Source organism: Myxocyprinus asiaticus, chromosome 46 (genome assembly GCF_019703515.2).
Source record: "Myxocyprinus asiaticus isolate MX2 ecotype Aquarium Trade chromosome 46, UBuf_Myxa_2, whole genome shotgun sequence".
NCBI classification, from domain to species: domain Eukaryota; kingdom Metazoa; phylum Chordata; class Actinopteri; order Cypriniformes; family Catostomidae; genus Myxocyprinus; species Myxocyprinus asiaticus.
Window position 1 is genome coordinate 18,186,617 of NC_059389.1, and position 13,397 is coordinate 18,200,013.

Below are 13,397 nucleotides of genomic sequence, written 5' to 3' on the forward strand. Positions count from 1 at the left end.
GAATCATGCCCAAAATGTTTTTTTTTTGTATGGTCAGATGGCAAGTGGAGGAAAAGTCACCAAGTCTTGTACCGCTCAGATAAAGGAAGCCATTTTTATTAATAAATCAGCAAACATGATTCCAGTCAAAAATGACCAAAGCCCATAGGAGGGTTAATTACTAAATGTGTGACTAGGCTTTTTATTTACAAATGCATCTTTGGGCTGTTAATTTGTAAACACTGATTTATATTTGCACTCACATTCTTCAAGTAGTTATCCTTCCATTTCCCTTGTCCCATTTTATTCCTTTTTTTTTTTCCTTTTCATTTCAACTGAAAACAGACTTATTGCCCAAGACCTGTAAAAGATTAAAAGTTTAAGACAACTGAAGTATTTATTCAAAGCTTTTTCAAGTCAATGTGAGCCTTGTTTCCAAGACCTCCTCTTAGTTTTGAAGGTTATTAATTTATCATACGGTGACAATATTCTTCAGTGTCTCTGGGCTTTCCCCAGTTGTAAAGTTATGCTTTCACTGTGCATACAGTATATCAGTAGCTGAACTCAACTGGGGTCAGTTACAGCACGTTTATAGAAGGCTATAAACATTGCCTGAAGACTGTGTAAAATATAAAATCAGTGCAATCAGGTCTTGTGTATTCTGCCGCAGCTATTTTGTTTTTAATTTTGTCTTTATTTTTTATTTGCTGTCCATATAATGAAAGTGAATGGTGACTCAGGCTAGAATGTTAATTTTTGGGTGTATTGACCCTCTTATTTCAGCCACCATATCAAATCAGAGTAAAATCTGGTGCTTATTTGCGCAGCCTAAAATACTTATTATTGCATATCATTATCATAAACATTATCATTTGAAAACGGGATCATGTATGAGTAAGAATACAGTAACATTTGACTTGGTGTGCATGGCAGTAACCAGAGCAGGTGAAAGCCAAAATTAGACATGTGTGTAGCTGTTTTGGGCAAGGGGAAGGCTGCACTCTAGATTGGGTGCAGCTAAACTACTGGCACAGCGGTGCAAGACGCGTGATTTCACTGGAACTGTATTTCACAAGGTGAGATTAAAGCCTTTGTTTACTGTTAAGTGAAGCATGAACAATTCAGTGGAAGTGGCAGGCAAGGTGTTGGTTGCGCATGCCCTAGTTCAGCATTTCCTTGAAACTTATGCAAAGATGTACTAGCAGTGTAAAGGTTGAAATCTCTCTGTTCTATTGTGACAGCTGTAAACATGTAAAACCCTTAAAGTTTCTGTGAAAACAACTACCTTGAATGAGACAGACATATGAATTCCTCAAACGCTGCAGAATTCTCTTTCTGGAAATTGACTGGTCACTGGAAATGCACCTTCCTGTGATTGTTATGTCATGTAAAAGTATTCTCAGAATTTCTTACCGGTTTAAACAATAATAGTACACTTTCCAAGAAGAATGTTATAACATAATCAGAACATAGCATCAAAACTTAAATATATATGTATATTTACCTCCAGAAAAAATGGATCGATCAGATGACCTTGATGAAGATGATGAGCTTCTTGATGCTGCTATCCAACTGAGCATTCAAGAATCTTTGAAAGACATTACCTACTTTGGAAGGTGTGATGCTCAGAATAATACTTTTAGAATCTTGAAATATAGCAAACATAAGATAGAAAATATATATTTATATATATTACCCGTCATGCTCACTCTAATTTTTCTATCTTTCAAAAAAATCCAGTGTGGAAAATCAAAAGATCTTGGATGCAATTTTCCGAGGTGAAATATGCAATTTTCTCCTAAATGTATGATTTTATGCTTGCTGTAAGAACCTTTGCTCAGAAATATGCCAAAATATACATTGAGGTCCAAAAGTCCACTGGTGAAAATGGTTTTGAAAATCAAAATTGCTATTTTACTATTTCAAAAAGCATATCAATTTGAATATCCCCTTTTGCTTTAAGGGCCGTTTACACGACGACATTTTCAACTAAAAACTGAAAACTTTTTATGCGTTTTGGCTGTTCGTTTACACGACAATGGCGTTTTGAGGCCTGAATACGCAAACTTTTGAAAACGGGTTTCAAAGTGCAAGTTTTTGAAAACGATGCCGTTATCATCTCCGTGTAAACATACAAAAAGGCGAATGTGTTATATGAAGAATTAAGGATTGATAGGCATCAATTTGAGATGTATAATTATCAATATGTATACTGGTGTCTGTGCAAATAACAATAATCAACAATTTATTCATTTGGAGTGTTTTGTATGGAGTGTGAACATTGTACAGTAGGCAGAACCTGCAATTTGAAAATCCTGAAATGAATGTATGGATTCAGATGGGAAAAATTTATTTGTATTTTAAATGTTATTTATTTATTTAATTTTATTTGAAGTACCTTTACCCTGCAATTAATTCACCCACTGCTTATGTAGCCTATAGACATAGATGTGATGCCATGTACAGTATTCAATGATATGCATAGAATATGAAAACATGAGGCAGTGAAAATGCACGTTAGATCCAGTGTACACAAGACCTCTCTCTCCGTCAGAAGATATCCATATATCAGAGTTCTGTCCGATATCCAAAACCAGTCAACATCAACAGCTTGCTATGTTAACTTAACTCTCCTACCAGCCCAAGAGTCAGCAGGAGGAATACAGAAGAAGGCAGGAGATGAAGTGATGGTAAAAATGAGTAGAGTTTATTGAATAATCTTGAGAGTTTAGTCTATAGGCATGCGCGAGAGTAATCAAAACTACAATGGCGGACTACAAGACTGTGTTTGTGCTGCTCAAGATTTTGAGTTTATTGACGCATCTCCAGCAAAGTAATTGTAGTAATAAAGCAACCTCATCGTCCGTCCAAACAAAATTGCTCGATGCTTTTGCCATCTTCATTGTTTGTATTCACCACTCTGTGGAAGAATGTTTAGGTGCGCAGGCGCGTAGTGTTTCTTTACAAAGTGACATCGGCAACTACTCGATCCGTGTGAACGGGGATCCTTTTGACAACGTTGTCGTCTGTACGCAAAACTTTTCAAAAATGCAAAGGAAAAACGTTTCTGTTTTTAGTACATCGTTGTCTTGTAAACGTACCCTTAGAGACAGTATGCACTTGAGCTGGCATGAACTCCATAAGTTTCTGCAAAAACTGATGATCCATGTTATCCAGTATGATTTGAGAATGTTTCAAATAACATTTTGTGAGCTTCAATGGAAGCAAGGAAATCTGACCCTCTGTACAAAAGTTAACATGGTGAAAGTCACAAATTTGCTTGCCTTTGATTATTGACTTAGAAATAGTTCAGAACTTTAAATATATCTTAACATCAATTTTTTTTTTTAAAAATTTCAATACATTTGTTTATTTCCAAGTTTAAATAGATTTTGAATACCCGATTTTTACTGTTGTATCAGACTTTAAGACCCCACATAGAAAATAAAAACTTTCTTACATGTAAATTATGCATTAAATTAAAATTGTATGCAGATATGCGCTTTTTATCTGGCCCCATAGGTGACCTATTTGCTCTTCAGGATCTTGCTGAATATCCTGCTGCGTTCACTGAGGTGGATAGCAGGGGATGGTACCCACTTCATAGGGCTGCGGTCCAGCAGTCTGTGCAGGTGTTGGAGATGGTAGTTTATGGTGAGACAGAGTAAAAGTCTACTACCGTATCTTTGGTGTCTTCGGGGTGGTTTCTACCCGAGTGGCCGAGGTGCTAGGAAGTCGAGGCCGGGCTCGTTGGAGAGGTCTCTGCGAGACCTTTCCAACGAGACTGGTCCGAAATCCGGGTTCGGGAAATATGGCCGATCAAAATCTCAAAGGAATTTTTTTTTTACGACCTGTTCCCGGGGGGGCTAATATCTTATATTCATTAATCACTGATGTTTCCATCATGCAACATTCTTCAGGCATAAAATAATGGTAGCATAACATATCACTGGCATTAAATATTTAAATCATCTTATTCAAAACATTTACATACCTTTTTTATTGTTCTTTATTGGGAATTATGTTAAATTTGTAGTCATGTAAATTCCTGTGCTCAGTGGTTTGGTTGAAAATAGCTTCTTACAGGTTAACTTTAGAGGAGGAAACTGCAGAAGGAGAGACACCATTGATTTTGGCTATACAAGCTGGGCTAGTGGAGATTGTTAGGACCCTGCTGGAGCATGGAGCTTCACCTAATAAGACCAACAGCAAGAATGAGTCTCCTCTATTACTGGGTACTTTTATTTAAAGTATTCTTTTTACCTAGATAGAAATTTAGTAGAACTTCAAAGGTCTACACTATCAGTATGGCTTTTAAAATGAGTTCCCATGCTATATGTTGCAGCTGTAAGAACAGACTCATTTGAAATTGCTTATACACTTTTATCACGAGGAGCATCGGTGAACCAAGCCTGCCTTAAAAAGTGGACAGCCATTCACGAGGCGGCCAAAGTGGGCTGCACTGACATCCTTCAGCTCCTGTTAAAACATGGAGGAAACGTTTCAGAGACAGACCAGAATGGAGTAACGGCCATGGCGATTGCTGCAGAGTATGCCCAAGCAGAAGTACTGGATATCCTGATTCACTACGGTAATACTAGTTGACCAGAGCAACAACAAGGTTAAATTTAATTGCAAATTCATGACAGAAGAATTTAGAGCAAAAAGTCTAGATACTCAGGGGGTCATGTTGGTATATGCAAACTTTTTATATTAAAGGGACAGTTCACCCCAAAAGTAAAATTCTGTTGTCATTTAAGCCTAATAAAAGAAGCCCAACTTTTTTGTCCTGAACGAACTAAAGCATCCTTGGCGAACAAAACCTGCACAGAGTTGTTTTAGAATTAGTTCAGTGAGGGTTACATCATGGGATAATGCCAATAAGCAGATCTTTCTCTCGATGAATTGCCGCCTTTAGCATTGTATCGCTTCTTTGCCTTATTGAACTTGCCACAGAGCCCTTATCACTTTCACTGACAACACTGAAATCTCTCTACATGCATGTCAGGGCCACATTGTCTTTGTGAACTTGAGCATCAAATAAAAAAAAGTGTACTTTTGAACACAGAGAGACATGCTTTAAAGTTTTTGATTTTTAATGTTAAGGTAGTAACCTAGCTACAATCTTTTCAGCAGGCATATGTGATTGTAAAGAAGGTCACGTCCAAACCACACCCACTATTAGTTTTAACCAACCATGAAACTTTTTCAACTAGCTGAGTTCTCCTAGGACAAGACTTTCATGGATGTGTGTGAACAGGAGAAATACCACCAAATAAACACCTTAGCAAAACAAAAAAGTTTAGTGCATTTTGTCATAATTTTAAAGCGAACTAAAAAAAAGCCTGTTCACCCAGTAGTATTTTCCAATCCGTGGGGCTCAGTGACTAAAGACGCTGACTACCACCCCTGGAGTTCGAGAGTTCGAATCCCAGGGCGTGCTGAGTGACTCCAGCCAGGTCTCCTAAGCAACCAAATTGGCCCGGTTGCTAGGGAGGGTAGTCACATGGGGTAACCTCCTCGTGGTCGCTATAATGTGGTTCGCTCTCGGTGAGGCGCGTAGTGAGTTGTGCGTGGATGCCACGGTGGATGGCATGAAGCCTCCACACACGCGATGTCTTTGTGGTAACGCGCTCAACAAGCCATGTGATAAAATGCACGGATTTACAGTCTCAGACGCGGAGGCAACTGAGATTCGTCCTCCGCCACCCGGATTGAGGCGAGTCACTATGCCACCACGAGGACTTAGAGTGCACTGGGAATTGGGCATTCCAAATTGGGGAGAAACAAAATACATATTTTCCAATCCATATGACTTTATTCTGTTGAACAAAAAAGGAGATTTATGGCAAAATGGTGACTGAGGCTATCAATCCCTAACATTCTGCCTAATTTCTCATTTTTGCCTGAAAGAAAGATATTCAGGTTTGGAACAACATGAGGGTGAGATAACAACATGAAATCAAAGATGATGAAAATGATATTTTGGGGTGTACTTACCCTTTAAATCAGAGAACTAACAGAATGATGCCCTCCCTACCAATAGGTGGCGATGTAAACGCTCAGGCGCCAAATGGGGACAGTGTGCTATTTGATGCTGCTGGTTCTGGCAATCCTGACTGCATTGAGCTGCTTCTTCAACATGGGGCCAATCCCAACATCGCTAATCTTTCATCACAGCTTCCCATCCACCACGCAGCCTATGAAGGGCATTACCTGTAAGTTAAATAAAGATGCAAATACTCTATATTCTATATTGCTAAATTTCTAACCCCTGATCTTCCAAGTCGAAGATAACTGGAGACATGAGCAACATCCATATTTATACAATCTCTTTTCAGTGCGCTGAGAATGCTAATACCCATAACCACCAGGAAAGCTCTCCATCTCTCAGGCCAGAGCCCCATTCACTCAGCAGCAGATGGAGGCCATGTCCAGTGCCTGGAGTTCTTAGTGGAAAAAGGCTTTGATGTTAATGCACTCCTAGACACTCACATCTCTGAGAACTACGGGGATATGAGACGGACCGCCTTGTACTTTGCTGTCTCCAATGGAGATGTGACCTGCACCCAGGTGCTGTTAAATGCAGGAGCCCAAACTGAGCTGGATCCTCTGCGCTGCCTCCTAGTGGCAGTGAGGGCTGGGAGGTACGAGATTGTCAAGATGCTCCTGGCCAAACAGGCGGATGTGAACTGTTTCTTCACAGTGGTCAATGACACAGTGTTCCCTACTGCGCTACAGTACTGCCTGAAAGATGAAATGATGATGCGACTGCTGCTAAACAGTGGTTATAATGCGGAAAAATGCTTTAGTTGTCATCATGATTCAACATGGGGTCACCACTCAGAACATACCAGCAAGAAGGTCCCAGTGAGTTCACCACCTAAATAATTGCTATTTTCCAAAACCTAATACGCTACCTACGTTTGCAGTATTTTTAAAAAATATATATATTTAAAAAAAAACTCCATTTGATTAACAGTTTTTATTGATTCCATCCATAAATTATACAAACATAACATAAAATACGGAATCAATTATATACATTAAACCCCTCCCCTCGAACATTCACCCACACCCCCCCCACCTGACACAAACACGTACTATAGTGGTCACCAACAATTAGAATATAAAAAATAAATAATTATAAAAAAAATAAAAAATAAATAAATAAAACATTAAAAAAACAACAATCATCTATTCTACAATATATCTTATGGACTGATGAAAAGAATGTATAGTCTCTCCCAGATGGGTTCAAAAGTCTCCAAATATCTGTAAGACCAAGATTTTTACACATCCTGTGAAGCATCAATGTTGCTCTAGGGGGCTTACACACTTTTGCTTCACTATGATCAAGGACCGAGTCCATCAACAGATTAAAGTCTCCTCCCAATATTATATATTGAGGGGTGCCAGCGACTTGCAACATCCCTTCAAGATCTATAAAAAAAAAGCCCCGATCATCTACGTTAGGTGCGTAATATTAGCCAAAATCAACTTTTGACCCTGAATTTCTGCTAAAGCAATAATGACTCTTCCTAATTTATCTTTAATCTGTTTGAGATATTTGAATTGTAGATGCTTACTTAATGTAATGGCTCCCCTGCTCTTACTTGAGCCAGCACTAAAGGAAACATGTCCACCCCATATCTTCCCAAATTTTCAGCTTCCTGCGGGGAAAGATGCATTTCTTGAAGAAACACTATATCATATTTCTTACGTTTAAGAAAAGAAATAACCTTCCTTCTTTTTATGGGGTGCCCCAACCCATTCACATTCCACATTGAGAGAGACAATCCACTCATATTAACATTTTACATTTTGACATATTAGAAAAAATAGATTGTATAACAAAAATACAATTATAATGACCACATTCCAACATTAGAGCAACAATCAAATCCCAAATTTACTCCGAACCAAACAAACAGAAAAAAGAAAAACGTGCGCATTAACCCCGTGCATGAGAGTGCCATCTGGCATCCATCCCTCTAAACTCAAACAGTCCATGTACGCCTATGAGAGCCCCCGCAACAACTTTGCCGTCGGATTGCTCTAGTCTGGTGCTTCTATACAAATGTTGTGAGACAGAATTACAATCAGAAAATTTTCTTTAAAACAAACTCCAGACAATAAGAGGAAAAAACACAAATGTGTAGATTGCCCCGAAGGTGTGTTCCTCCACAAAACAAACTACATCCGCTAACGGAACCGGCAGAAAAAAAAAATAAAAAATAAATAAATAAATTGGCCGTTCAGTTCCTCAGGCAGTCAAACGAATGTTCAGTGAGCTGGTCCATTCGGTCATTACACGAGTGCAACATGTGCCATAATCACTCCAATGACCTGCAAGAAATACTCCACAAAACAACTCCAGCTGATAGGAGGCATAAGCACCAAGAACAAGCAGATTCATCCACAAATGTCTCAAAGAAATGATTCTACACAAAACAACCTCCAGCCGCTTGGCGGAACCAGCACAAAACGAAACGAAAAAGGTGCTCAGTTTCCTCGGACAGTTGAGTGTATGTTCAGTGAGACAGGTCCACTAGGCGGCAACATGAAAATCACCAAATGGCTTACTCATTCCAATGCTTGCTGTGGGCATATAAATTATATAAGGCCATCCTTAGTATCTATTCTCAGTTTGGCCAGAAACATCAGAGCAGAAGTGACATTACTTTGATGTAAGCGTTTCTTGTATTCCTGTTTTTCAGATTAACAATTTTTTATTAATTCACATAAATGAACACCGTAAAACTAAACATATATACACAGAATCAACCTTAACCCCCACTATTACCCCTCACAATCCCACCCTGACCCCAACAACACCACAGTGGTCTCAAATGATATAGACACACACACACACGCACAAAAACAAATAAATAAATAAATAGATAAACAAATAAATAAAAAAAATAATAATAATCACATATCCATAAGTGACATATACCCACCCCATTTCTCCACGAACATGCCAAACCTCCCCATTCTTCTGAATGCCCCTTCCTCAAAGGCTCTCCGAGCACTACTCCTGAAAAGAGGGTGCTCCAGCCCACTCTCCCTCCTCCAATTCCAAGTTTAAATCTTTCTCCCATAATCTCTTGAGAGTGGTTGAGGCTCCGTCCCCCAGACTCTGAATTAACAAGGAATAATACACTGATGCCTCATGACCTTTTCCAAAAGCAGTAATCACCACTCTCATAGTACCTGCTGCTTTAGGAAGGAGTATGCTATTCCCAAAAATAGTACAGAGCAAGTGGCGCAGCTGTAGATACCTAAAAAACTGAGATCTGGGGATCCCAAAATGTTGAACCTAATTTTCAAAGGATCTCAACACATTACTCTCATATAGGTCACCGAGTTTAGTAACCCCCTGCACAATCCACTCTGACCAGCGGAAAGGGGACTTATTAATGCATAGTTTGGGGTTTAGCCATAAGCTTGAGTTAACATTTAGATAAATATCCGAATTAAACACTCTGGACACTTTTGTCCATACTGAGTGCAAATAACGGGGTGTGATTTAACTTCTCTAGTTAGATTGATAGAAAGACTTTGCAATGGCAAATTAGGGGCAAGAACTTCCTGTTCAATACAGAACCAGGGAGGGGCTCTTTCAGGTGGAAGCGACCAATGAGCCAGATGTCTGAGATCGAATGCATAATAATAAAAAAAAATCTTGGGTAGGCCTAGCCCACCTTTGTCCATCGACCTATGCAGCTTACTAAAGTGTAATCTGGGGCGCTTACCATTCCAAATGAAAGACTTCGCTATGCTCTCAAATTGCTTGAAATAAGAGAGGGGGACATCTACAGGGAGAGACTGTAGCAGGTAGTTGAATTTTGGAATACAGTTCATTTTAATAACATTAACCTTTACAATCATCGATAAACGTAATGAAGCCCACCTGCCCACATCGCTAGAAAACCTTTTTATTAAAGGGTCAAAATTAACTAACTAAATCAGACAAATTTGCTGGGAATAAAATACCCAAATACTTAATGCCCTGTTTGGGCCACTGGAAGGCACCCGGCTGGAAGGCTGTTACTGGACAGCACGCTGTCAGATACATAGCTTCGGATTTAGACCAATTCACTTTGTATCCTGAGAACTTGGAAAAGGAATGAATAATTCTGTGGAGGCAAGACATAGATCTAGTAGGGTCAGAGACGAATAATAAAATATCATCTGCGTAAAGCAGAAGTTTATGCGCCACCACCCCTGGAAAATCATCCTCCTTTCTTATCGTGGCTGCTAATGTTTCCAGGGCAAGGCAGAACAATAATGGGGAAAGAGGGCAACCCTGCCGGTTGCCCTTATCCAGAGTAAAATAATCTGAAATTAATTCATTTGTTTTTACCGCTGCTACAGGGTATCTATAAAGTAACTTAATCCATCCAATAAACACCCCCGAACCCATACATTTCCAGAATCTTAAAAAGATAATCCCATTCTACCGTATCAAATGCCTTTTCGACGTCAAGTGAGATGGCAGCGACCGGAGTCTGATCATTCACCACTGACTACATGATATTGATGAAACGCCTAATGTTATCAGAAGAGCTGCGGCCCCGAATAAACCCCACCTGATCTATATGTATAAGAGATGTCATAGCCTAAATTTGACAACATTTTTACATCTAGCTGGATCAGGGAAATTGGCCGGTAGCTCTTACACTCGCTTGGATCTTTGTCCTTTTTAAGAATCAGACTGATCTAGGCTTGTGTAATGGTTGGTGGAAGCTTTCCATATTTTAATGATTCCATATAAACTTCTAACAAAAGTGGAGCCAGTTCTGTAGCATAAGACCTAAAAAATTCAGTGGCAAACCCATCTGGCCCCGGAGCCCTGCCTGTAGGTAGAGCCTTAATTACCTTGTCAAGCTCCTCCAAGGTTATCTCAGAATCTAATGGTTCTAATGGTTTCACAAAGTTTCTAATATCTTCATCAGCAGATGAAGATGTGGAACTATAAAGATCAAGACTCTTTAAAGGCATTATTAATATCAATGGCCGAGGTAAAAATTTCACCACCAGCAGATTTCACTGAGGGAATGGTAGAAAAGACTCTCTCTGCTTTATATATCTAGCCAAAAGCTTCCCTGCTTTGTCCCCCGACTCAAAGTATGACTGTCTTGCCCTGAATAACCAAAACTCAACTTTCTACAACAAAATAGTATTATATCTGTTTTTCAATCAGGTCAATTCTCTGAGGCCATCAGATGACATTCGGCGCTTCAGCTCTGCCTCGGTACTTTTAATATTCCTTTCCAACTCCACGAGTTGGAAAGCCACGGCCACAGAAGATACTGAGGAGCAGTTGGTCTCCATAAAGACATTGATTTCATTCAATGCCTTTGTTGGAATTCAGGATTTTGCAAAAGGGATACATTAAAGCACCAGTTGTATGATTTATTTTTCTCCATATGTGGCAACACCTCTAAACTCACCAGGGCGTGATCTGAAACTAAGATGCTTCCAACTGAGCAGTCAACAACAAATGAAATGAGGGACTTAGATATAAAAAAAAAAAAAAAAAAATCTGAACGGCTCGTTCGGAGACACTGTTTTTTATTGATGGGGAAAGGAAAGAAATGAGGGGTTGGTCTTTTACCATATTTTGTGGTTGTCTACACACACTGGGGACACATAATTATGTTAAAACTTTTTTTGAAAAAGTGGATTTTGCATAATATGTCCCCTTTAAAGTATCATGACAATAGCTTAGCAACATGCTAATGTCAAATATTGAATATTGAAATCAATTACGGGAGGAGTGCTATTTTTTTAATTGCTGTCATTTTTTAAATATTATAATGTCACGGCAATAGCTTAGCAACATGCTAACATCAAAATATTTAAATGAATCACATAAAGAATGCTATTTGTATGATGCATATGGATACATATTAGAGTATCATGGCGAAAGCTTAACAACATGCTAATGCCAAATGTTGATGTTGTTTTGGATGTCGATAGATAGCAACATGTTAACATAAAAACACTGAAATCAATCACGTAAGGAGTGCTATTTGTTTGATGTGTGGATGTTGTTTTGGATGCCAATAACTTAGCAACATGTTAAAGGTTGACTTACCTCTGAAGGAAATTTGTTGTCGTATGGCTAATGTCTTCTGACATCTGTCTCTGTCTTCTGCTTCTTGTGTTTAGTTTTGTGATTTCATCAGCGTCTCTTGGCTAGTGCAGTTCTCAGGAAAAGCCGTGCAGATTCTCTTAGACTATGTCAGTCGTGTTCCCATCTGTTCAAAGCTGAAAATGGTTCTGAAGAGGCATAAAGAGTGGCCTGAAATTTCAGAAATATTGGGTGAGTAACATTAACAATTACAGCATTCAGAGACATGATTTTCTCTCTAGATGTAGATTAACCTTACTGAACACAGTGGCATCAGTATTTAGACACTTAGACCACACTTCAAGATGTATGAATTCTGTGTTAGATCACAGAATATCAGACCAAGTGGTATTTATTTTAAAGAAAGCAAGCACAAGCACAAATACCTTTTGGGGCCACTGTATCTTAAACGAACCTGCAAAAATAAGCAGTAATCCAAGGCACTGTAACATGATTTCTCATGGATGTATGGATATTTCAGGAAACCCTCGAACGCTGAAACACCTGTGCAGACTAGTTATCAGGAGAGAGATGACCCCATGCAGGCTGGGTGACCCAAAGTTTATAAAATCAGGTCCTTTCCCACCAGGACTGAAAGGCTACCTGATGTACAAAGAGTATGATTTGTATGGGAAAATGATATGTCAGTAGTGAAGTTTTTTTTTTTTTAAGGTGAAAGTTGAGGAGGAATTGAGGGTACAGATGTTTGAAAGCACTTTATTTTGAGTTTTATTCAGAAATTAACATGAGGTTGACATGACCAGAGGTTTCACTACAGTATGTCGATGATGAGTTCAAATCACTTAAAATTTCAATGTGAATTTTCTGTCACGTTAAAGGACTTTGCCTCTGCAGCAATGTCTCGGTGCCCATTCATGCAATAAAATAATGTTCTAGCTAAATGTTGACAAAAACATGTTTGGTCTTCTTGTACCAGATAAATGTAACAGGGTGAATACTTGTTCCATGAATTAAGGCTGCTTTCCACTGAGTGCCACCTACAAATGTACATTCAAGATGTTCCATTTGTTTTTGTGTTAAATTTTAATATAGTTGTAAAGAGGAGGCGAGAAGCAGCTTTCCTGGTTCAGGTAAGGATTTATTTTCTCTCTGCAGCACAATTGCAGTCTCAGGGTCTTTGCGTTATTCACTACGTTAATCTATAATCACACACCGCTACACAAAATAAATGCTCATCATTTGTATATAAGAAAACTCTTTGCTTCTTATTCGGGTCTGTGGTGCCCAGGCTCTCTCCCCCTTCTACTTGCGGTGT

General features: G+C 38.9%; 1 protein-coding gene across 1 annotated transcript; it reads left to right on the plus strand.

The window, feature by feature from the left end:
- The first annotated feature begins 798 nt into the window (after positions 1 to 798).
- On the plus strand, positions 799 to 13,103 carry asb15a (ankyrin repeat and SOCS box containing 15a). Its single transcript, XM_051690443.1, has 10 exons — positions 799 to 1,055; positions 1,490 to 1,595; positions 1,720 to 1,757; positions 3,502 to 3,633; positions 4,056 to 4,214; positions 4,325 to 4,570; positions 6,026 to 6,197; positions 6,321 to 6,849; positions 12,160 to 12,313; positions 12,603 to 13,103. The coding sequence occupies exons 2-10, from the start codon at positions 1,495 to 1,497 to the stop codon at positions 12,770 to 12,772; spliced, it is 1,701 nt and encodes a 566-aa protein (XP_051546403.1). The 5' UTR covers positions 799 to 1,055; positions 1,490 to 1,494; the 3' UTR covers positions 12,773 to 13,103.
- Positions 13,104 to 13,397: the final 294 nt, after the last annotated feature.